At 38.0% G+C, this 25,490-nt stretch overlaps 2 protein-coding genes across 4 annotated transcripts in view; one reads left to right on the forward strand and one right to left on the reverse strand.

Moving 5' to 3' along the window:
* Positions 1–28: 28 nt before the first annotated feature.
* tfb1m (transcription factor B1, mitochondrial) overlaps positions 29–25,490 on the reverse strand; it is a 61,404-nt gene continuing 35,942 nt past the window's right edge. For both annotated transcript variants that reach the window (XM_051646280.1, XM_051646279.1), the window contains exons 7-8: positions 5,268–5,395; positions 29–1,234 (exon numbers count right to left, since the gene is read on the reverse strand). In XM_051646280.1, coding sequence (XP_051502240.1) covers positions 955–1,234; positions 5,268–5,395 — 408 coding nt within the window. In that variant the 3' untranslated portion in view covers positions 29–954. The remainder of the gene's footprint in view (positions 1,235–5,267; positions 5,396–25,490) is intronic.
* LOC127410994 (claudin-20) lies at positions 5,416–25,144 on the forward strand. Of its 2 annotated transcripts, none has more exons than XM_051646301.1 (2): positions 5,416–5,639; positions 17,374–25,144. In XM_051646301.1, the coding sequence occupies exon 2, from the start codon at positions 17,478–17,480 to the stop codon at positions 18,207–18,209; it is 732 nt and encodes a 243-aa protein (XP_051502261.1). In that variant the 5' UTR covers positions 5,416–5,639; positions 17,374–17,477; the 3' UTR covers positions 18,210–25,144. The 2 variants fall into 2 exon arrangements, with proteins under 2 accessions (XP_051502261.1, XP_051502260.1); XM_051646300.1 differs by lacking the exon at positions 5,416–5,639 and adding an exon at positions 16,802–16,952.

The raw sequence follows: 25,490 nt of genomic DNA on the forward strand, positions 1-25,490 counted from the left end.
CCTTGATTATTAGTTAAAGTGGTAAGCTGTAAACATAAATTAATTAATTTAATGTCTTACGCTGGATTTAAATGTGCTTTTTACCACTGAAATAAAGCCTGCAGTTGTCCAAGGCATTTTTTTTTTTTTATTATTGTTCAAATGTGTACATAATGTTTTTTCATGGATTACTGTAACTTTTTAGGTTTTATATACATTTGACACTTCAGAGATCAAACTGGTATAGCTGCAATAAAGAGTCTCATGTTTTGTTGGGGTTTTAATTTTTGTGTCATTTTTGTTCTGACTTATCTGCAAAAAGAGGCAAAGAGGATTTTGATAAATACAAAGAAATACGTTGTGAAATGATTCTCTATGAACACGTCAAGACAGAGGCAGGCGAGACACGAACTTTTTTCAAGCACACGGTATTATTTTTAGACTAGGAACATTTTATTCAATTCATTTTCTTTTTTGTTCTTTTTATAATGTCAATTTTGGCAAACATTTTCTTTCTCTGTCAGATGGTTGGCAGCCTCTAGCTATAACATGATTAAAGCATTCCCATTAGTGTTTTAGGATTTGACAGGTTTTATGGGCATTCACCTCTTTTCTCCATTATTAGAACAATACAATCCCGTTTTACTTCCTACAGTTTCTTTGTTTGAATATATATATAAAATTGTGCACAGATGTATTTTTCAATTACTTTTTTTGAAAAGCCTTTATTCACTTCCCTGCCCAGAGTGTTTCAATGTCAAACTCACACAGTTCACATGTTTTAAGCTGAAAATGTTAGCTGTAGCATCTCCTCTAAAATACAACCAGTGTAACACTCCCCCATAGTCCTGCTACAGTTATATTTCTACAGGCATCTGGCATCTACATCCATTTAGCACAGAAAGAAATCATGTGAAAAATTCATGGCTCTGCCAGATGAAAATTTCACCATTGAGAGCAGTCCGCTGTCTCATGCTAGTGGCCACCATTAACATTTCCCTCAATCGTGGTGTGAAGGTGACGCTCTTTACTATCGCTGCCACACTGTCTCTTTGACTGATGCTTCAGTCTGAGTTCTTCTCTGAAGTCATAGTCGATGAGGCCCTGGTTCTCCTGACAGAGCTTGCTGTAGGCGTCTGCTAAAGCCCTGAATTCAGAAATAGAGATCTCCGTGGGCCGCAGTGTAGGATCCACATTGGCGGCACACAGCAACTCGTCCGTCAATTCTTGACGCTGTGATTCTGGGAACAGCATTCTGCAGGAAAGAAGAGAACAGTCGTTGCATGCTGAAAACTAGAAAAGTTGCACAGAAGTGGGATTCTAAAAGATTCTCAAATATTGAAAAGCAGCGACATGCTGGTAATGCAGCTGCTGGAGTGATAAACGTTCTCCCACGTCTTTCTCACTGCAATGACTCATAATTTTTGAATTCATTGCAAAAATGTCTTTAGCCTCATTCAGACAAGCTGAAAGAAATCTGATTTTTAAGCATATCCAACTTAAAACCTTCAGCTTTTTGTAGTGCAAACAGTAAAATCTGAAAAAGTTTGGGATGCATTTCAGTCTGAACAGTGACAGGATTTCAAGGACATTTTTTTGTCATTCAGGACATGTTTCTAGCTGTGTCTGAATTCACAAATTTTTGCTAACTCTTTCCCCATATAGAGAAATTTGACCTGGATGCATTAAATGATTAAACAATAATAATTTAAAAAAAAAAAAACTACCTTATGCACCAGTAAAGTTGAAAATTATTATTACTGTTTGAAATTACTGTTTTGTATTTTTATTTTAAAATACACATTTTACCTACGATGACAAAGCTCCATTTTCATCAGTCATTTCTCTAGTCTACTAATAAAATAATGTGTCACGTAATCCTTAAGAAATTATTCTAATATGCTAATTTGGTACACAAGAAACATTTATTTTTGAAAGAACAGTTCAAAACAATTGTGCTTCTTTTTGGTACCATTCAGAGTAAATTCTAGAGACTGTTGTGCATGAAAATCCCAGGAGATCAGCAGTTACAGAAATACTCAAACCAGCCCGTCTGACACCAACAATCATCCATGCGATTATCTAATCAGCCAATCATTTGGCAGCAGTGCAGTGCATAATATCATGCAGATACGGGTCAGGAGCTTCAGTTAATGTTCACATCAACCATCAGAATGGGGGGAAAAAATTTGATCTCAGTAATTTGGACCGTGGCATGATTGTTGGTGCCAGATGGGCTGGTTTGAGTATTTCTGTAACTGATGATCTCCTGGGATTTTCACGCTCAACAGTCTCTAGAATTTACTCTGAATGGTGCCAAAAACGAAAAAAACATACAGTGGGCAGCAGTTCTGAGGACGGAAATGCCTTGTTGATGAGAGAGGTCAACAGAGAATGGCCAGATTGGTTCGAACTGACAAAGTCGGCATTAACTAAGATAACCGCTCTGTACAATTGTGGTGAGAAGAATATCATCTCAGAATGTTATTCTGAGATGCGGGATGGTGCTGTTTTGGCGGCACGAGGGGGACCTACACAATGTCAGGCAGATGGATTTAATGGTGTGGCTGATCGGTGTGTATATATATATATATATATATATATATATATATATATATATACAGTTGCAATCAAAATTATTCAACCCCCCTGACCAGCAATACATTCTGGTGATGTGAATTAAAACACATCAACTAAAACCTCAGTCAAAGTAAGTTTTTAATACACATTTGAGTGATTTTGAGAACAAAAAGTTCAGTTTACCCACATTTTTAAACAAAAAATAACTAATTCTCTCCACAAATGTCATGTCAAAAATATTCAACCCCCAAAGTCAATCATTTGTGGAGCATCCTTTATCCTTAATAACAGCAAATAAATGCTTCAGGTAAGTGTTCTCAGTCTTCGGACACCTCTCTATTAGAATTTTTACACATTTCTCATGAGCAAAAGCTTCCAGCTCATTGACATTCTTTGGTTTCTGTGCTGCCACTGTCTCCTTGAAATCCCAACAAAGGTTTGCAATGGGATTTTAATGATGGACTTGAAAGGGCCATTTAAGGACATTCCATGACCTATACCTGAACCAGATTTTGGACAACTTGGATGTATCCTTGATGTTATTGTCTTGCTGGAAAGTCCAGTGATCACCGAGCTTCAATTTACACACTGAAGGCATCACATTTTTCATGCCAAAATGGCTGATACCTGAAATAATCCATGGTGTCAGTCACATAGTCAGGATAGCCGTTAGTCAGGATAGTCCCCCATAACAGGACTGACCCACCTCCATGCTTGACTGTGGAGATGGTGTCGTTCTTGTCATCACCTTGTCATCTTACTCCAGACATACTGCTGACCCATGGATCTAAAACTCATTTTCAGTTTAGTGTCATACATCCATAAAACCTTCTTCCAGGACTCCACAGGTCTTTCCTAATTACTTCTTGAATATTCAAGTCAACATTTCCCTTGGTGAAGTTTTGCTTTCTTCGACACCCCAAGAAGGTTGCTGTTGTACCATATTTAAAAAATGTATGAATGGTGCTGCCAACTTTGTCTATTGGAAATTGAAGTGCCTTGGAAATGTACTTTTAGCCATGACCTTTCTTGTGTAATGAAATAATCTCCTCTATTAGTTTTTGAGACAGCTTATATTTAATTGCATTTTTTGCATTGAAATACATTTTTGCTTTCAATGTTAAACTTAAATTTTAAAATTTAAATAAATGGAATTGCAGACTGATGACTTAATTTTGTTTTAAAACTATTACTTGTGTAGCCTTACATATTTAAGAAACAGCTACATGCAATAGGGGTTGAATAATTATGACATGGCTGTTTTAAAAAAAAAAAAATCCTGCTATTTACAAATATTAGGTTATATATTCACACTATGACTTTGAATGTGTCACTCAACTGATATAGATGTAAAGTTAAAAAATTCTGGGTCATCAGAAAAGCTTACCTTTGTAAATCCTTACTGTCTTTGGGGGGGGGGGGTTGAATAATTTTGATTGCAACTGTACATATGCATATATTACCCACAGTAATGAGGAAATTGAGTAAGGGGGTGAACAATGTGAGAGTGCGTATTTGTAATCTGGCCCCAGAAAAGATAAAAAAAAATGTTGGCCCTCAGTACCTTTAAAGTTGCCCATCCCTGCCTTAAATGCATGGGTGTTTCACCAAACATTATTGCATACCACGGGTCTTTAGTGACCCAGTACTTTTGATATCAGAAATGGATCTAAAAAATAGATTTTCAAAGCATTTTCAAGAGGATTAGAAAATAATATATTTTTATGTATTTTTTTTATTTTTTTTTTCATATTTCAAAGAGATGATAAAACGGGATTCATTACTTCCATGCAACTGGCTGAAAAAACACTTATTGAGCTACACAAAAAGCATAAGCTTTACATAAGCTAAAACACATATGTATTTTCTCAGGTACTTCTCGAGTCTAAATAGATGTCCAACTTAAAGAATTTCAGTAGTACACCCAACTGGCAATAGTCATATTATCCTGTTCATGTGTTACACTTGCTATAGTTTACTTCCACGTTGCTTCTTCGTCAAAGAGCAATGTCAAATGTAAATCAAGTCAATCACTGAAACAACAGTGCCACCTAACAAATAGCATGCATATGGCATACTGATAATATGCCACCGTTGAGTAGAAATTCAACATGATATAGAAGTCATTTGTATGAATACAGTACTAATTTGTCTTGTAATAAACATTGATATCTCAATGGATATCTCTGTGATAGTAAACGTAGGTAGATGTATGATTTATGAAAGCACAAATATACTATAGCGACATACTACATATCTCGGGTCACTAAAGACCCTTTATATTTTTGGTAATTAATAATTTACAGAATATATATTTCTTGCAATTTTTGCATTTTTTTTAATACACTATTCATAAGTGATAGGTTGAGGACTACAAAAGAGGTGGTGGCATAACTGCAAAAAAATAGATGTGGCACAGGGGGTGGAATGAGTTCTTGGGTCACCGAGGTCTACATTTAAGGGTTAACCTTACAAACTGTAGGAAAAAGTATTTTAACATTAAAAAAATTATCACCCAAGACTGTGGGAGTAATGTAGTTACTGAAAAGCACTGTCTACAAGCCACAGACAATTGTAGTCCAGATATGTAGGCGTAGAAGAGTGAGTAGGGGTAAAAAGACAGGAGTTTGGATGAGTAATAGTGGGAGTAGAGGTAGAGAGGGAGAAGTTTTGAGGAATAGTTGATGGAATGGCTGAGAAGTGCTTACTCGATCCCTCTGCGGCAGTGCTTCCTCCGGAACTGGAAGACGTTCTTGACGATTCTCTCGACCAGCTTGAAGGGCTGCTGGATCTGGGGCTGAGCCAGCGGAGTGAAGTGCACCACCCCCACATCCACCTACACATACCGTGGGTGATGAGATGCAAACACACACAGACAACAGAATGTTACAGTCAGACCTGAAGAGCACATTCAAGAGCTGAAACAGAATGAGAACTAGTGAGAGAGATACACGAGCAAAGAGAGGGAGCCTGCAGCAGAGGAGGAGGTGGGTGACGTTGCACCATGACAAGCCAGTTCCGGTTGCCACAGTAACACCTGTTTGAAGGACCATCACAACAAGCCTCTTCAAATGTGAATAGTAAGTAATCCTCTTGTTACACTTTTGCTACCTAAATGTTCTTACAACTGCATTCTAGTGCTGTTAGTGCTCTCTAGGATTTCATGAGCATGAATTGAGGATGATGGGTGTTATGTGATGGTCGAGTTGGTGCTGGTTATTGTCCTGGCAGTGAAGGGGTTAAATAGCGTCAGGCTTCAGCCTCTTTCTCAACCAGTTCTCAGTCACCATTAAGCTTATATGACACTGTTTAAGTAACCGTGCCATAGACGGTACAGCTGTGCACGCACCTCTTCAGATCATATTCACTAGCTTCGTATTTCTCTCACAGGGGCAGCTCTTCGCCCCATTGTGCGCAATAAAAAGAAATAGTGTGCAAACACCTGCACAGCCACCAGCAGAGATTCAAATGTCTGCTGTGCTCAGGCTAAAGCCGGTCACACACCGGACGACAAGTGCTATGCAACATCATGGGCAGGACATGGTATGTATGCAGGTATCGCACAAGGTGTGCGTACATTAATTGAAAACAATGGTTTTGAATTTTAGGATGATCTGTCTCGTCCGACACACGCATCCGGTGTGCGACCCCTTAAAACAGTTTCTGTCAAGCACCGTAATCGTGGTGGGACACAGAGAAACCTGCACCAAGACCAGCAAGAAAATGACCACAGGAAAGCCCTTCATGAATTTTGTGTTATAATGCTTATATAATGCTTACTCGGTTGCATACTTGGTTTTCTATTTTTATCTGTGGAATTTTGTTTTAGTAAGTACTAATTGTATCCTCATTGTTTTTGTTCCAAATAAATCTCTACTTATAAAATAATAATAATAATAACAAAATTGAAATTATTATTATTATTACTAACTTAAAAAGATAATTTTCAAAGCATCTTCAAGAATACATTCTGGTTTTATTTTTCATATTTCAGAGATAATGCAACAAATGATAGAATGGGATTCATTCGATAAAGCTTTAACGTAGTTAGCTACTTTAAGTGGTGATGGCTTTAAATCTACACAAGAAGCACTGCTTACCCTAAAACTCCATAATAAATGTGGCAATGACGAGTTTAATTTATGTAAAAAATAATCAATATACAGTTGTGCTCAAAAGTTTGCATACCCTGGCAGAAATTGTGAAATTTTGGCATTGATTTTGAAAATAGGACTGATCATGCAAAAAACCTGTCTTTTATTTAAGGATAGTGATCATATGAAGCCATTTATTATCACATAGTTGTTTAGCTCCTTTTTAAATCATAATGGTGTGGTTGTTTCAAGGAGCACAATTCGACGATACCTGAACAAAAATGAGCTGCATGGTTGAGTTGCCAGAAAGAAGCCAATGCCACAAAAAAGCCCGGTTACAATATGCCCGACATCACCTTGACACGCCTCACAGCTTCTGGCACACTGTAATTTGGAGTGACGAGACCAAAATAGAGCTTTATGGTCACAACCATAAGCGCTATGTTTGGAGAGGAGTCAACAAGTATTGTGCTCCTTGAAACAACCACACCATCTTTTTCCAGAGCAGCCTGTATTTCTCTTGAGGTTACCTGTGGGTTTTTCTTTGTATCCCAAACAATTCTTCTGGCAGTTGTGGCTGAAAACTTTCTTGGTCTACCTGACCTTGGCTTGGTATCAAGAGTTCCCCGAATTTTCCACTTCTTAATAAGTGACTGAACAGTACTGACTGGCATTTTCAAGGCTTTGGATATCTTTTTATATCCTTTTCCATCTTTATAAAGTTCCATTACCTTGTTACACAGGTCTTTTGACAGTTCTTTTCTGCTCCCCATGGCTCAGTATCTAGCCTGCTCAGTGCATCCACATGAGAGCTAACAAACTCATTGACTATTTATACACAGACACTAATTGCAATTTAAAAAGCCACAGGTGTGGGAAATTAACCTTTAATTGCCATTTAAACCTGTGTGTGTCACCTTGTGTGTCTGTAACAAGGCCAGACATTCAAGGGTATGTAAACTTTTGATCAGGGCCATTTGGGTGATTTCTGTTATCATTATGATTTAAAAAGGAACCAAACAACTATGTGATAATAAATGGCTTCATATGATCACTATACTTAAATAAAAGACATTTTATTTTTTGCATGATCAATCATATTTTCAAAATCAATGTCAAAATTACACAGTTTCTGCCAGGGTATGCAAACTTTTGAGCACAACTGTAAATTACATATTATTTTTGTGCATTTCAATACTTTAGCAAATAAAAGAGTAAAACATCACAAATCAGCTCTGTTCATGCAATCTGCCTTTGTTTACATGAATAGGTCCATAAAAGACAGTGGATGCATGGCTCATGGAGCTCAATGGAAGTCAGATTTAATGGGAGTCAATGGCAGATACCTGTACCATATAAATCAGTGGCACAAAAGATATATGGTGATTGAACAAGGCTCTAAACATGTAATTTTGGGTTCCGCCCCGACGCCCTGCTTCTGGGAGTCTATGGGGACTGCATAAGTGCTATTTGCATTGGATCTGCATCTCATAGCCTATTGGACACTGGGATTTCAATCAATGTATTATTGTCCTGCCTGGAAGCCCGGCTTCTCTATATGATGATTGATCGAGCTTTCAAATGGGCAGAACTTTGCAACACACAGACAATAATTGTATGTGATTGACAGCGTATGAATTGTAAAATCACGCTGTCGAGCACACTCGGCAGCTCAGAGATACACATGCAGTTATTTACTATATGACAATATAGCTATTTGGCCTATTTTCTTGCAAAAACAGTTTAGAGCTTAGTTATTTTTGTTGAGAGATTTCACTGTTTGAGCAGCTTTTAGAGCAACATTGCAGACACCAATAAAACTGCTGATTAGTAGATTATAGTGTACTTTTTTATAAGGGTAACTTGACTACTTAAAAGTTATGAGCAACTTGAGTAACTTAATAAAGTATAGTTTCAAAGTAGCAGACCTAACACTGCTCTGTTTTTCTTTCAGCTAACTATGTACTGTGTATGTACTGTATCATGAAAAGTGGAAACATTTAATTGCTGTTTCCACCCCTCCTGTTCCTGTAGTAATTTAGGGCTTGTTATAAACTCCATAATAGAGATACAGAAGAAAACGCAATTAGTTGTAGGTGGCAGAGAAAATATGCAAATTGATTTAATGCTGCATTTCAGTAGTGTTGCTTGCTGTGGTATCACATAAAACCAACTGCAGTCATGCAGGACATTTATGTGGTGGTTGAGTGGGCTTTCTAGACCAGGGCGAGAGCCATCCACTCTTGGGCTCACTTTAAATAAATTAAGGGCAGGATACCTTTTTTTTTTTTTTTACAAGGATACAAAAGCTACTGACGGGCATTTGGGGCCACAAAACTGCACTACATTGGAGATGACAGAGATGTGGAGATGAGACAAGAGCTTTCAGAAACCATCTCAATCTGCCATCATCTGCCTCAGTTGTTCAGAAAGAGTGGCAACATTAAGGAAATCAATTTGGCCACCTGTCACTTACCTTGCTCAGAGTGCTGTTTTTAAAGTAGACTGATCTCAAAATGAAATCGGAACCAGTAGGTTGAGTTTTCTATAGCTAAATTCAGTCTGTGCTAACCGAAATTCAAAACACTGCCCCCAGTGGCCAAAGCGGTTGTTGGGCGTATGGGCATGAGTGAGCTCCATTTTCCGGGTGAAATGTCCATGGAGGGGTGCCAAAAGCAAGTTGTGAAGCAAGTTGTTTTTAGCTGTGCAGGCTGTAATACAGTGAAGACAAATGCATATTTTATAAACTAATCCCCCAAACCCCAAATCTAAGCCTAACCACCAGTGGAGTAAATATGTTCTGTAATATTAGAGGGGAAACAACAACCTACATATTGCAATTGTCACTGATCATTGAATGTGATTACTTCCTGGTTTCAATGCAGGATCTGATCCCGGGTTTCCGGTCACGCCACAGGGAAAAGTAAACACACTGGTGCCGATGCAAAAATGTCTGATAGTCGATGCTGCTTGTCAGTGAGTTGGCACAATGTGGCCGATCCTAAGATACCAGAACTTTCTGAAACAACATGCCGACTTCTCATGTGATCGTGTTGTTTTCAGTCACAGAATCTCCGTACCTTTTGTTCTGAATGTCTGAAAATGTTGCAAGGTATATTCAAATCCCCTTTACCTCAAAGAGACACTGATAAGTGAATGCTTACAATTCCACTCTCCACTGAAGAATTAGACCATTTGTATTCCGTAGCTTGGGATTTAGGAGAACGACTAGATGAAGTCATGTATTGATACAGGCAGCAGCATTTCTGCAATAAGGACTGAGCCAATTCATCTGGAGAATGATTTATGGAACAGAGCTACATGGTGTAAATTGCCACTTGCCTGTAATATTTACCACAGCAACCATTAATTCTATTCTACCTTAAATCAACTCCACGCAACTGGCCCCACCATTGCCTTAATATTAACCCTGCGTGTCATGGTTTGGACTCATGATTGTGCCTAAACTGTAACTGTAACTAACTACTTCAGTTACTCGCTAACATTAAAGACCACATGAAATCGCTCAGTGATTTCAGGAAGTTTGGGTGGGACTTATCGTCTCGGCCCTAAATATCCAAAAGGCTTCAGTTTACGTCACAGCCATGAACCATGATTTGCAACTAGCTTGTCGGCTGCAGGGGTAAGGACAATCTCATTCAAGAGAGCATTTGATTGGAAGAAAATCTGTGTAGTGCAATATGAGTAATCAATATTTTTCAGTCTGTTGTGAAATTTACATAAAGGTCAAGAGGCAGGATTTATTATATATATATATATATATATATATATATATATATATATATATATATATATATAATGTTGACCTCTCTCATCAACAAGGTGTTTCCATCCGCAGAACTGCCGCTCACTGGATGTTTTTTGTTTTTGGCACCATTCAGAGTAAATTCTAGAGACTGTTGTGTGTGAAAATCCCAGGAGATCAGCAGTTACAGAAATACTCAAACCAGCCCATCTGGCACCAACAATCATGCCACGGTCCAAATCACTGAGGTAATTTTTTTTCCCCATTCTGATGGTTGATGTGAACATTAACTGAAGCTCCTGACCCATATCTGAATGACTTTATGCACTGCACTGCTGCCACACAATTGGCTGATTAGATAATCGCATGGATGATTGTTGGTGTCAGATGGGCTGGTTTGAGTATTTCTGTAACTGCTGATCTCCTGAGATTTTCACGCTCAACAGTCACAGAATTTACTCAGAATGGTGCCAAAAACAAAAATCATCCAGTGAGCTGCAGTTCTGTGGACAGAAATGCCTTGTTGATGAGAGAGGTCAACAGAGAATGGCCAGACTGGTTTGAACTGACAAAGTCTACGGTAACTCAGATAACCGCTCTGTACAATTGTGGTGAGAAGAATAGCATCTCAAAATGCTATTCTGAGATGCGGGTTGGGGTGCTGTTTTGGCGGCACGAGGGGGACCTAAACAATATTAGGCAGGTGGTTTTAATGTTATGGCGATCGGTGTGTGTGTGTATGTGTGTGTGTATATATATATATATATATATATATATATATATATATATATATATATATACACTACTGGTCAAAAGAGAGAGAGAGAGAGAGAGAGAGAGAAACATATATATTGAGTTAGACATATATTGTGTGATTAAAAATCAGATATACAGATGCCTAAAAAGCCACAAACATTCTTGCAGCCAAGAGCAAACCCCTTGTAGCAAAAACTGTCATTTGCACACCCGTTTGCACCTGAGCATAACTTCACCCCAATACAAAGTGTGTGAAGTTTAATTTGTCTTTTCAAAGGAAAATTATCGAATTGAGGTGGCAGCCCTTAGGGCTATCTGAGTAACCATCATTTCCTTTACGCAGTGAACAATGGGGTATACAGCTGGGGAATGCATACAGAGAGGAATACAAAAAAGTCCTGTAAGGAGTAAGGAATACATTAATCATGACAGCACTTTCAAACGACAACCACAGTTACTTCGGATCTGATGAGGAAGCTGAACAAGTGGAGAAAGTAACCAGCGCAGCCTGACAGGGCTTTTGCCAGAGAGAGGCTTGTTTTTACTGTTCGAATGGCTCTTCCCACGCTTCATGAACAGCCCAAGGCGTCGATGGGAAACGAAGGCACAACTGATGTGCTTCTGAGATATAAAATGCTTCGCAGGAAGACTCTCTCCAGCCTATGAGACTTCAGACTTCTAAGGTGTCTAGATGAGGATATAAGGCAAGATGGACAGTGAGGAAAAGCATGTTAAAAGGGCTAACCCTTTAGGAATGCCAGGCCAGTGAAAAGCATTCCCATTTGATTGAACAGTAAATCCACAAGAGAAAGCACCGTGGTCATAAATCAAAGTGGTGTGGAAACCTGCGCACTTCCCTCTTGTATAGCGGAAAGTAATTTCCATTTATTATCGTGAATTTAAACAGTCATTTCTGTAGCAGTTGCGTTAAGCCCATTTTGACATCTGCATTACGTGCAAACAGCTACAGCAGGGTAATGAAATGAGTCTTTCATCAACAGCTGTGAATAACAAATGAATCTGATGCCTAAATAATAAAAAGGCACATGCAAATGGAAAAGACCACTTGTCCACTCAAGCCCATGATAGCTAGAGGTGATAAAATCAAGGCGCCATGCTTATAATTGCTTTCGGCATCTTCACACGTCAGCTCCTAACACATCCGCATTCCCTGGGTGCATGTCAACAGCCCCCCTTACACATTTTCTTTCATTATTTATTTTCAAGCACAACCCCAGCATCAGCACTTAGACACACTACGTGAAGACACACAAAGCAGCAGAAACACAAGACATTTGTCATCTCCACACGCCACTAGGGCCCAAATGCATGCCAACTGAAGGTCGTCATCACCAGCAAAGGTACAAGAGCATGCCGCCCTTTCAGAACTGCTGTCAATTGGTTCGCTGTGTAGAAGTATTGATTTCACAGGGGGAGGAAGACAATAACGGCTGACCTCCTGCTCCAAATTTTGTGCATCACAAAGTTGTTGGTTATCCTGGTAGAGGCTTACAGAATTTAATGACACAAAAGACAGCTTTAACAACAGAAAAATAGAATAGATAGAAATACTCAAACCAGCCTGTCTGGCACCAAAAATCAAGCCACGGTTGAAATCACTCAGATCACATTTTTTTCACCCATTTTGATGGTTGATGTGAACATCAACTCCATGGCTCCTGACCCATATCTGCATGATTTTATGCATTGCACTGCTGTCACATGATTGGCTGATTAGATAATCGCATGAATTAGTAGGTGTACATGTGTTCCTAATAAAGAGGTCACTGAGTGGATAGATTAGATAGATAGATAGATAGATAGATAGATACATAGAATGTAGATAGAATGTCTTCTCAGAGATATATTAAGAGCCTGTTTTGTCCTTCATTGCCCTCTTTGTCATTTCTAAACCAAGGCCATATAGCCACTCCCTCCCTGCAGCAGCGAGAGGACATATGGAGGACGAGAGGGGTGGGGGTGCAGGGGTTTATAGGGGCAGCAGCTGTGAGTTCATCCTCCTGCAGAGTGAATGTTCCTGCTCAGTGGCGGGTCATATGATTAGGGCTGATAGAGGGGCATTGCCATTATAGTGGAACGCCTTGAATTCCAGTTGAAAGGGATATGCCAGTTTACATTACAGACACATACATGCATATATCAACTGTTCATCTTCCACTAAAACAGCTTTCTTACCTGACAGCTTTTTAGTAATTTAGACAAAAACAAGAGTGCTGCAAAAACTGGCTCTAAAAAATAAGAAATAAAATAATATGGTTTATGTTTCAAGTATAAAAAGAAATTCTGCCAATTGATTTATACAAAATTAACAAAATTCTAGACAATTTTTTGAAAAGTATTATTATATCTTGCACAATTCTCAAGTAAATGTATAATTTTTAAGAATGTTTTAATATTTTACCAGAGAAAAAGCAGATTTTTAAAACTTGTTTTTATAAGTTTGTTTAATTAACAACATACCTTGTGAAAAAAAAAAATTTTTTGTGGAGAAGTAAATAAAGCGGAAAAGATTAAGTACTTTTTACATTGAATATGTTAGTTTAAGCATGAACTTAAAAACATTACGTCAATTCTACATTCAAATGTAAAAATTAATGCTCTAGCATCTAAGTAAATATTATTTATGACTGTTTATTATCTTTACAATGTGTCATCATGTATAAATCCTGCAAAGTAGAAAACCTTGTCGTATTTATTCGCAAATTTGAGTAATATTCACAAGTAAATAAAATAAGTACATTTTACTTAACTTTTCAAAGCTAGTGTTCCATGCACACTGAAAAAAATTTTTTGTTGGTTTTACGGAATTCAATTATGGACATCGGTTCCACATAATGAAAATAAGTTTCCTTAATATGAAATGAAAAAATATGAAAATATTTTGTGTTGCATAAACCCAAAGGAATTGACTTAACCTCACTTAAATTAGATCTGTCCAAATTACTCCACTCAATTTAGCAGCTTGCTAGCAACAATACATATAATACAAATATTTCTGTTCAGTATGATGAAGTATGATGCTGTTGAGTCTACTGATCCTCAATCAATCTGTATGCTGACGATCTTTCAGTTTTTGCTTCATGACAATAACAATATACACATAGTACAATGTTGTAAATCACATAACCACCTTGACCTAATCATTAGCTTCACTCTTCTCCACAATGGTAACCATCGAAAAATATCCATGACAGAAACTTCTCTAAATCCCAACATAACAGAACATTAAACACTAACAAGTCTCCTATTTCTTTCATTTTGTGTAGAAATACATTAAAATAACACTTAATTTCAAAATGTACTCTCCAAATCCATTCTCATGCAAAGCATGCTGGGAAATATAAATCCCCTGTACCATTTCAGAATGCAACAAATCTTTTTCACATAGTCCCAACACAACTGGATTAAGTAAACACAGTTGGATTGTACACAATGCAATTGAGTTGAGACTCAATGCTAAAGAATTGTGTTGGATTAACTTAATTTAATTATGTAAATTGAGAAAGCAGTTAAAAATCTTGAGTGAATACTATCCATTAGAAGTCCGAATCAATTTGATCATTTCATATCAATGCAATCATACCACTATTTTATGACTGTGTTGAATTTTACTTGGACTTTACAAAATATAATTATGTTCTCATCTCAAACATAAATGTATTGGGTTGATTTTAAGTGTACTGGTTTAGAATATTCAATAGAGCTGCTTTTCATTTTTGTCAGTGCACTGGACATGAATTATGAATGAGCTTGCATGGTTTCACTGTTTGCTAGTTTATTTACACTGTTTTTTATTGTTAATTTTGTATTTACGTTTGGTAACTTTTAGTTTTTTGCAGTCTGAAGATCACTTTCTATTTAAAATGACACATTCATGATAAAAAAAATAATAATAATCTGTTGATTGTCACCGTCATCGTGTTTATGCATCAAGGGCTGAGGTCTGAGTGCACATCTTATTTCTATTGCCAATAATGCAAGAAGATGTTGTCTTAAAGACTATATAGCATGCATTAAGCTTCCCTGTGGAAGGCCACACATGTGGTATGTCATGTGGTACATGATTAAAAGTGTTTGTAAGGAAAGTTCAAAATGTGACATGTTTTAGTAATATGTTCATTTAAATGTAGTTAAATTTAACTAAATAAATGGATAACACTTTACAATAAGGTTCCATTTGTTAACACTAGTTATCAACATTAGTTAACATGACCTAACATTGAACAAGACTTGTTAAGAATTTATTAGTTAATTTCAACATATACTAATACATTTTTAAAATAAAAGGTTGTATTAGTTAACATTAGTTAAAGCACTATGAACTAACATGAATTAACAATGAACAACTGTACTTTTATTAACTAACATTAACAAAGATTAATTATGTAACATATATGTTGTAAATTGTTTGTTCATGATACCTAATGCATTAACTAATGTTAACAAATGGAAGCTTAAAGTGTTACCATAAAGTTTAGTTATATAAAGTTTAAGTACCATGAATATTATAATTGTAAGTAAATGTTACTGTATTTACTAAAATGTTTGTTTCAGTTTAATGTACTCACTTTAATTAATATTGTCATGAAGTAGAATTTACTTAATTTTATACCATTAAGATTAACATTTTTTTTCAGTGAGCACATTTACTATGTAGCAAATACGTAGCTTTAAAGCAAATATGTACCAGTATTTGATTAAAACAAGCCTAATTCATTTGGGGAACAATTTCAAAGTGAGTGGTCTACTGTGACAGAAAAGGGGACGGAAACATTTAGAAATTGGTAAAATGGCTTTTATTCCTAACAACTAGTATTTTATAAATGTAGAAAAAAAAAAGCAGAAAAAAAAAATGGTAGTTAGAAAATAAGAGCAAAAATTACTAGTGAGGTTGTTGGAAAACAAGATGTTGAGGGGATAGGTGAGGTGATTGTTTGCCTAGCCAATATCTAACACATTTACTGTATGATGTAGCTGGTAGCCTATACAGCTTCAAAAATATAAACCAATATTTCATAAAAACGAGCATAATTCATATTGAGGATACACATTTGCATATATGTTAAAGTGAGTGGTCTGTGACAGAAAAGGTGGTTTAAACATTTAGATATCAGTAAAACCGCTTCGTGAAAACTTTATAGTATTTTATTAATTTAGAATCCAGTGTAAGCCAAGATAAACGAACAAAAATGAGGTTAAAGAATAACATTAAAAAAAAAAAAAAAATCGCATTAATAAGAGCTAAAATGATTTGTGATGTTGTTGGAAAACAAGATGTTGATTAAGTTGATTGTTCGCCTATTGTCAATAGCCTATACAAGTATGACGTGTAGACATCATCAGAAATATGAACCAATATTTCATGTAAACAAGCAGACTCACTGAACAAAGAAAATGAGACAAAAGTTTACATTTGCAATAACGACGCTGGTGTGAATCTAACGCTTACTAAATACGATCATAGTCAGTGTTTAAAATCTTTGCGCTTATAAATAACGCAATGATCATACAGGAGACTTTCACGCGCGCAAGTTAAGAGACCGCGGCTGCGTGACGTGGACGATCATTCGTACAGCATCGTCGCTCCATCACGGATGTCCTGTCATACAGCGCTGCAGCCGAGGACACTGAGAATACATTTACAACCGCATACCCTCTGTTTATGTATTTATCAGAGTGTGCGCGCGCGTGCATGTATGTGTGTGTGTGTGTGCTCGGAGACCTGACGAGTCATAGCTCGCTCTGCACCAGCCGAGGTAAGGACAGGATTTCTGCATTCCGCTCCTTACTATAAATAAACCTTTCAATCTCCGCTGTGAGACGCAATATTAAAGATTTCTGTTACTGACTAATACAAATGACAAGAAAAATGTGCAGACAAGTTGTGCACGTGTGTCGAAGACGATACTTTATTTCATTTACCTGATTGCATGGAAAACTGAAACAGACTTCAGTGATGAGATATCGCAAAGCCGAGTGCATACACTGCAACTCCTCGTATAACTCGTTTGTTCTATCCAGATACCGGCATGAGGCATGAACAGAAAAGGCATAACAGCAGCACTAAAATCAAAGTCAGGAACCTGCTTCCTCATCATCCTGTGTGCACGCTTCTCTTTGTTCCCAGTGTGCTGGGGGAGGAGGACACTAGTGTAATTCTCTCACTTATTTCCTCAGGAAGGCGCCAATGCTGAGGAGTCTCTGCCGTTGCAGTTGCCACTGAAGGAGAGGAGACTAGGCAAGCCTGGGTGAATGTTGGCCGGGTTAAGAGCCGCGGCAGGATGGCGTCCACGGGCACGCAGATCTTCGCCTTCGTGCTGGCGCTGCTAGGCATCCTGGGTGCCACGGTGGCCACGTTACTGCCCAACTGGAAGGTGAGCGCGGATGTTGGCTCCAACATCATTACTGCCATCTCTCAAATGCAAGGGCTGTGGATGGACTGCACCTGGTACAGCACGGGCATGTTCAGCTGTACGTTGAAATACTCTGTGCTGGCGCTGCCCGCGTACCTGCAGACGGCACGCACCACTATGGTGCTTTCCTGTGTGTTGGCGGCGCTGGGATTGTGTTTGGCCTCTTTGGGTCTGAAGTGCACTCGCTGGGGTGGGGGACGGCGTGCTAAACGCCACGCCGCCGTGGCGGCCGGCTCCTGCTTTGTGGCCTCCGGCTTCCTCTGCCTTGTGCCTGCCTCCTGGTACACAAACGAGGTCATCGTCAGCTTCCTCGACGCTAATGTGCCCGAGAGTAACAAGTTTGAGCCGGGCGGTGCCGTCTACGTAGCCTTCATCTCGTCTGGTTTCCTCTTCGTGGGTGGATCAATTTTCTGTCTCTCTTGCTCGGGTAAGCGGCATGGCCCCCAGGATTTGATACTGCTCCCTCCAGACAAACTCCTCTTGCAGCAGCAACAGCAACTGCTGCAACAACAGCAACAACAGGACCAGCTCCAGCACCAGTACTGCTCTCTCTCACCTCTGGATAACAAGACTGGCTACAGCCTGCAGGACTACGTATAACGGGGAAACCAGTGGAGGAGCTGGACACGTGCTATGCACTGCCACTCAACCCCTCTGGCTCTCGCGATTACGAGACGACAGGGCGAGAAGGATGACTTTGAAGCCTTTCCCACCAACTATCCCTCTCTCCCCCTTTAGAGATCATCAAGCACAAGCGGTGGAGGCATTCCCCCAAGCGACGTCTTGGAACAGACGGATTGTGAATTGTGAAGGGCGAGTGGGAGCAACACTGCAGTGTGCAAGGCGATAAATAAATGCACATATCCAGCATCTTCGTAAATCTTATTAAAGTGTTCCTCTGGGAACGGATTAGTAACAAGGGAATGTTTCTGCTACTTAAACCCCCTGCCCCCCACCCTCTTTCCCAGAGATTGAACTTGGAAGCAATCGCTTGGTAACCTCTGTTCAAAGTAAGATGGCAATATGTCTCTGAGAGGCAATAGTATGGGAGAATTGTTTGGGAGATTTCTTTTTCTACTTGAGTAATGGTTGCGTTAATGAAGTTTCTCGTCTTATTTTGGTAGCTGTTAGGATGATTGATATTCTGCTTAAGCATGCTTTCTGGAGCCTGTGCATAATGCAGTGGAATGCCTGATGTAGACTGAATTGTAGCCATATAGCCTGTGCCTAAAGAGCTGTCATATATAAACCGCTGAAACTGTTTGGAGGAGAGAGTATATAGGGGTTGCTGGGTCAGGCATGTACGGGAAATCCATATAGAGGCTGCGAGTGGACGGTGTGGCATTGTGCTGTTCAATACTTCAATGTATGTTGCCCCAGACAAAAACAAGCTGCCTTCAGCTCAGTGCATGCTCTTCGTCGCTCACACACACTTACTGCTGCATGTGTGCTTTTCACTCATGCTGCTACTCACTGCCATGGAAACGGTATTCTACACCCAAATACGTGTATTGTCTAGAGGGAGGGGAGAACGGTGGTCGTCTCTATATTGGGCTGCTCACAATGTGCTGGAGGCTGTCATGAATCACTCCAGCCCACAGCAGGGGTTGGTGTCTAGAGACAGCCCTCTTCAACACTCTTTCTCAGATGAGAGGGTCCTTGCCCTGCTGACCAACTCCGATATTTAGGACATAATCAGTAGAAAGTGTACATAGAGCAGTTTTGTTTTTAGAGACACAGAGATACAGTACATACAGTAGACTTAAAACAAAAATGAAAAACAAATTCTGTTTCAGTAACTGGCAGCATTTTCATGGCAGCGAGAGTGGCACCTGATGAGACTGCAATATGGCAATGCCACTCTCACAGGAAGTACTCGCAGACCTTTGCCAAGTGATATTTCCTTTTCTCCAAATTTGCAAAAGCAGCCACACGTTTGTCACCAAATGCGTCAGCAGTGTATCTGCTGACATACTGTCACCTCTACAAGAGGCTGACATGATACAAGTTCTCTTGAAAGAATATTCAGTTTTGGGTTTTTTTGTTTGTTTTTTTTAATTTAAAAGGAATAGTTCACCCAAAAATAAAAATAAAATTTTTACTCACCCTCATGTCTTCGAAACCAATATGACTTTCTTTCTTCTGTGAGGTGCAAAAGTAGATGCTTATAGGAAATGGGTCAGCAACTTTCGGCACAAGTGCCACCAATTGGACGATTTCACTTTGCGTTGATTGCGCTGCATGGTTGAGCGGATGACAGTCTACATTTTCTTTTTTTTCTTTCAGAACAACATTTGATGTAAAAGAAGAGACACGCAACCCAGCATACACAGTCCTTTAAAGGCAATGACGGTGGGGTTCAAAAGTTTAGCTCAATCAGCATAATTTTGTGGCATAATATTGATTCCTACAAAAATTAATTTTGACTTGCCCCTCCTTTTCTTTAAACAAAAAGAAAATCTGGGTTCCAGTGAGGCATTTACAATGGAAATAAATGGGAGCCAATTGTTGAACATTAAAATATCCACTTTTTCAATAGTATTGCCACAAGACAAACAATATGCATGTAAACCTGATTTTAGTGTGATAACATCACTTACTAACCTTTTCTGTGTAAAGTTAAAGCCAATTTTACAACTTTGTTGCCTTGATGATATAATGTCAACAAACCCTAAAATGACTGTAAAAATGAAAATGTACACAACTTTACAGTTCAAATAATGCATGAGTTTTAACAGTAGAATTAATGTAAGTGCTTTTATAAAATATGCTTCAAATTTCTACCTTTAAACTCCAAAATTTGGCCACATACACTTCCATTATACATGCCTCACTGTAACCTCGATTTTGTATTTTTTTTAAAGGAGGGACATGTCGAAATTAATATTTGTGCTAACACAATAATGCCACAAATGCTGGCAATTGAGTTACACTTGTATTGAACCCGGAATATTCCTTTAAAGTCAAAGTCACAATTTTATAAAAGCACTTTAAAAAAAAACTTGAATTATTTAAGCAGTAAAGTTGTTTAAATCGTTGTTTTTACAGTCGTTTTAGGGTTTACGGCATTATATCATCATGGCAACAAATTTGTAAAATTGGATATTACACAGAAAAGGTTAGTAAGTGATTTTATCACACTGAAATCATGTTTACAAGCATATTGTTTACGCCCCATTCATTGACCATTGTAAGTGCCTCGTTGTAACCCAGTTTTGTGCGACTTCGTCATGGTCAACATTATGCCACAAATGCTGTCGACTGAGCTTAACTTGTATTGAATCTGGAATTTTCCTTGTAAAATCATTACGATTTTCAAGAGATTGCTTAATTTTGTATCGTCAGCCAAATCATTACGTTAATCACATGAATATTCGATATTGCCTAGCTCTATGCTGGGATAACAGATTATCTGGTTTTGCACAAATGTTTCACAGTGAGCACAGTGATTAACAAGGAACATTTTAAATGACACGTCATGTCAAAAAGGTTGCAGACCCCTGTTGTAGCAGAATGTCAAAGCTCTTTTCCATACAATACCAGTAAATGCTGATAACATCTGTCAAGCAAGATTTTTAAGGTGCAAGTCATCTGGACTGCTTTTATGGTGCACTTTTGTCATTACTGGCAATTTTCATTGCATGGAAAAGAACAGCATGGATATTCTGATAAATTTCCCCATTGTTGTTCCACAAGTCAAATAGGAGTGGATTTGGAAAAGACTATGATTTAATAATGGATATTTAACAAAATATTTCATTTTTTAGGTGAACTATTACTCTAATGTCTATGGACAGCATCTCTGGCATGTTTGTAAAGTTGAACGGAAAACCTGTGCACAATTATGCACTTAAAATGGCTTATTTGCAGTGCTGCCTGCTTGACTTCCAATTTTATTACTGTAAATGCATTTCCCATTCGTTTTTACAAACACTTCTGTGATAATTTACAGTGTGCCAGACGTGGTACTTTATAAACTGAGGCACACAAATTCTGCGGTAAATGGACAGCATACCACAGATGGTGCCCATAGATATTAATATTCCTTTCAATGTGAGTGACTTCATAGTCAAATTGTCATACAGCTCTCTGTGCATGCTGTCCCTCTCTCCTTGAGCACTTAAGGACGCTGCCTCTGACAGCCAGAACAGTTGCATGTCATGTGCAAATTTGCCAGTGCATGTACACACATACACCCCCACATAAGCATGTAGAAATTAGCACCCAACTTGTGCCAAGAGTGGAGTAAGTGTGTGTTGGGCTTGGATGCGGTCATACATTTCAACGCTGCTGAAGGGAGGAATGCAATTTTAGTGTTGTTCTGCTCTGGCAAAAAGAGCTTTGGCAGTGATGGATGGTACGCGCATTCTTCCTCTCAAGCAGATTCCCACAGGCGAGCAGATGGCTGGGCCCAGCTCGCCCCCTGCCGGCAGCAGCGGGCATGCCGAGTGGGCACGGCCAGGCATTGTGCAGCCCCTCTTGGGCAGCTTACGCCCTCCTTAGCAGGCCCTGCCAGCTCCTAGACAATAACGACTACCAATGCGCCATTACTGAATGCAATAACCACTCTCCTCCACCCCTCCAAAAGTAACCATGCACTGAAATGTTACAGTTGTGTATGTGCCAAATCCATGACTACTTTTGCTAATGTATGTGCAGGTGTTGTTTGCCAACTGCAAAGTGATCTTAAGGTTTTGAAAGGCATCTGGTGCAAAAAGTTCCAAAGCACAAGGGTCAAGGGTTTGAAAGGGTCAAGATGATTTTAATTTGTGCTTTGGGATTATATATTCATCAAAGCTCTGCAAAACAGTATACAGTGGCCCCAAAAAGTATTTGGACACTTAAGCCACACTTAAAAATGTGTGGTTGTCATTGCACTGTATAGCAAAATTTCAAACAAAGTGGTATTTATTTTAAGCCTCCTATTGTCTATAAGGGTCATTTTTGCCTCAGGACAGGTAAAGAATATTTTATCAAATCTGCATAGTTTTGGTACTGGAACAAAACGTCACGACTTTGTCAAAACTATCAAAACAAACAAAATAAAAAAGAAAATGTATTTTTATAAATAATTGTTTAAGAGAAAACGGGTCAATTCTGACCCGTATGTGAAGCAGCAGTTGTGATCTTTCAACTTCGGACTTTCTGGATGTTATACAGCTTTAAGAAGTTTTTTGTGCATCTATGAATCAAATTTGACCTAAAAATATTTCAGAATGTTCTTAAATTTAGCCCCTAGCCCCATACTGTTCTCTAGCTCCCCCACATGCTACACTGGGTACTGCATCTTTCCCAAAACTTTCTTCTAAAACTGGGTTTGTTCACACATCCACACACACGTACGCACACACAGAGTATTTTATTATTATTATTATTATTATTATTATTCAGTTTCGAACAGGTAATATGTTAGTTAATAAGTTTACTAACATGATTTTAGATTATAGGGTATAATGTGGCTGAAAGCCCCCCTGATAGTTAAAGACCTATTAGGTGGTATTTTCTCCAAAAAAGTTTGATTGGCAGAAAGAACTATTACGGCACCTTCCCAAACCCCAGTAACAAACAAATTATTTTAAATTAGTGGGAGGAATGAATTTGTTGCAATGAACATGCAAATTTGGCCCATTTTGACTGCTGAAAAATGCAATAGAGATTCATATGTGAAACTGGCATGTACTAAAATTGTAACTCTATAATGTACAGTTTTTTGTTGTTTTTTTACAAGCAGAATAAATCAGATTTTTTTGTAATATTGTTAAGATATTATAAAATGCCAAAAGTGATGGAAATAAACGTAATTTGAAACAACCTTGGTCAATGTTTGCCAAGTTTTTTTAACTTTATTTTATTATGTTACTCCATTAATATTCAATATATATAATTTTTTCCTGCTATCATTATACACTCACCACTGTTTAATTGGGACCACAATTAAACAGATTTTCATTAAGGGGGGACTTTAGTGCCATTGTACACTAATCAAGAATTTATGCATTTTGAATGGTTTTCAATATGGGTTAAAAATGACCCATAAAACAAAAGGAGGGTGCAGTTTCTAAAGACAATAGGAGGGTTAAGAAATACAGCACAAATACATTATTAGCAAAACATTTTGAATACATAATTTAGTAGGTTTAAAAAAAAACAATTGATGTCCTGTTCAAACTGAAGACAAATAGTTTTGGAAATGTTCTGGTTGTGAAACAGAAGTAGTTAAACATGTCCATAGTTAATGTAATGAAATGGTTACTTTGCTGAGACACCTGTGTGAACTTACGGTGAACTGACTTCATGCATGCTTAATTACTTTGGGAAAAGTTTGTTAAAAATCACTGCAAAATGGCCCAGAAAAGTGCAGTTAAAGGGATAGTTCACCCAGAAATTTAAAAATTTAAAATCTCTCATCATTTACTGATCTGTAGGTCCTCACAATGCAAGTGAAAGGGTACCAACATTTGAAGCTCTAAAAAGTTCATAAAGCCAGCATAAAAGTAATCCATACAACTCCATTAGTTAAATCTATGTCTTCAGAAGTGATATGATAGGTGTAGGTGAGAAACAGATCAATATTTAAATCCTTTTTTACTACTTTTTTAATTCTCCACCTTTGACCTGCCCCAAACAGTAAGTGGCTGAATGTGAAAGTAAAATGTAGATTGACAGTAAAAAAGGACTTAAATATTGATCTGTTTTTCACCTACACCTATCATATTGCTTCTGAAGACATGGATTTAACCACTGGAGTCTTATGGATTACTTTTATGCGGCCTTTATGTCCTTTTTTGGACCTTCTGAATTCTGGTCACTTGCATTGTGTGGAACTACAGAGCTGAAGTCATACACATCTGGGATGGCATGAGGGTGAGTAAATGATGAGAGAATTTTCATTTTTGGGTGAACTATCCCTTTAAATCTGAGAAAATGCTATTGCAGATGCTACTTGGTTTGTAATCGTATATCTAATGAAATGACATTCAGATATTTTTTAAGGGTGATGTAAGTTTCATTACATCCATGTTGACTTTTTGGGGTCACCGTACGTTTTATGCATCTCATTTATTTACTGATAGCACTGTTCAACACCCAAGCATGTTCACAGCAAATCTTCTTTATAAGAAGACAAACATTTACACCTTTAATTGTGTAACCTCATTTGAAAGCAATTTATTTTTTTCTTTGCTGTACATGCTAAAAGATACACTAAATTGAAGATTATTATTTGTAGATAGTATTACTGTGTCAAAGCGATGTTTTGGTAATTATAAAGACAAACTATTCATATATTGTTATGATGCAGCTTGTTTATTAGCACGCTAGAAAAAATGTGTTTCATATGACCCAAACAAACTGGTTTTTGTTCGGCTCTGGACCCTATTTAATGATTCCTTGGATAAATACAACTTATTTTTGGTGGACGCTTCTGCACTTGTTAATTTTGGAAAGAATACTGTCCAAATGTTTCTGTACTGCTGTCTCAGTGTGCTTGTGCAAGTAGTTATATTTTTTATTAATAAAATTTGGTGGAAGCAGTATGTTCCCATAATGGCCATCTTTTTGTAATTAATTTGTTCCATTTGTTGATTTGAAGACAACATTTTCAAGCAACAAATGACTGGCATCCAAATGGAAGTCGAGAGCATGCTATTTAGATTATTACATAACAAAAAATAAATAAATAAAATCAGCATTCATTCGTTTCTTAGAAAACCAGTGCAAGAGGAATGCTGAGAGAGAAGAGGCGGGTTTCCAATGGCACATCTTCATTTGTATTCATGAGTGTCAATGTGAAGATATATTCATCCAATTAAGCATTGAGGGATGAGTAACAACAGCTGGTTTTCTTTCAGGTTGTGCTGTTGTACAATCAATCAGATTAGA

Source organism: Myxocyprinus asiaticus, chromosome 20 (assembly GCF_019703515.2).
Source record: "Myxocyprinus asiaticus isolate MX2 ecotype Aquarium Trade chromosome 20, UBuf_Myxa_2, whole genome shotgun sequence".
Taxonomy (NCBI): Eukaryota; Metazoa; Chordata; class Actinopteri; order Cypriniformes; family Catostomidae; genus Myxocyprinus; species Myxocyprinus asiaticus.

What these genes read in the sequence shown, in the direction of transcription:
- LOC127410994 (XM_051646301.1), top strand. Translation starts at nt 17,478, where the DNA reads ATGGCGTCCACGGGCACGCAGATCTTCGCCTTCGTGCTGGCGCTGCTA.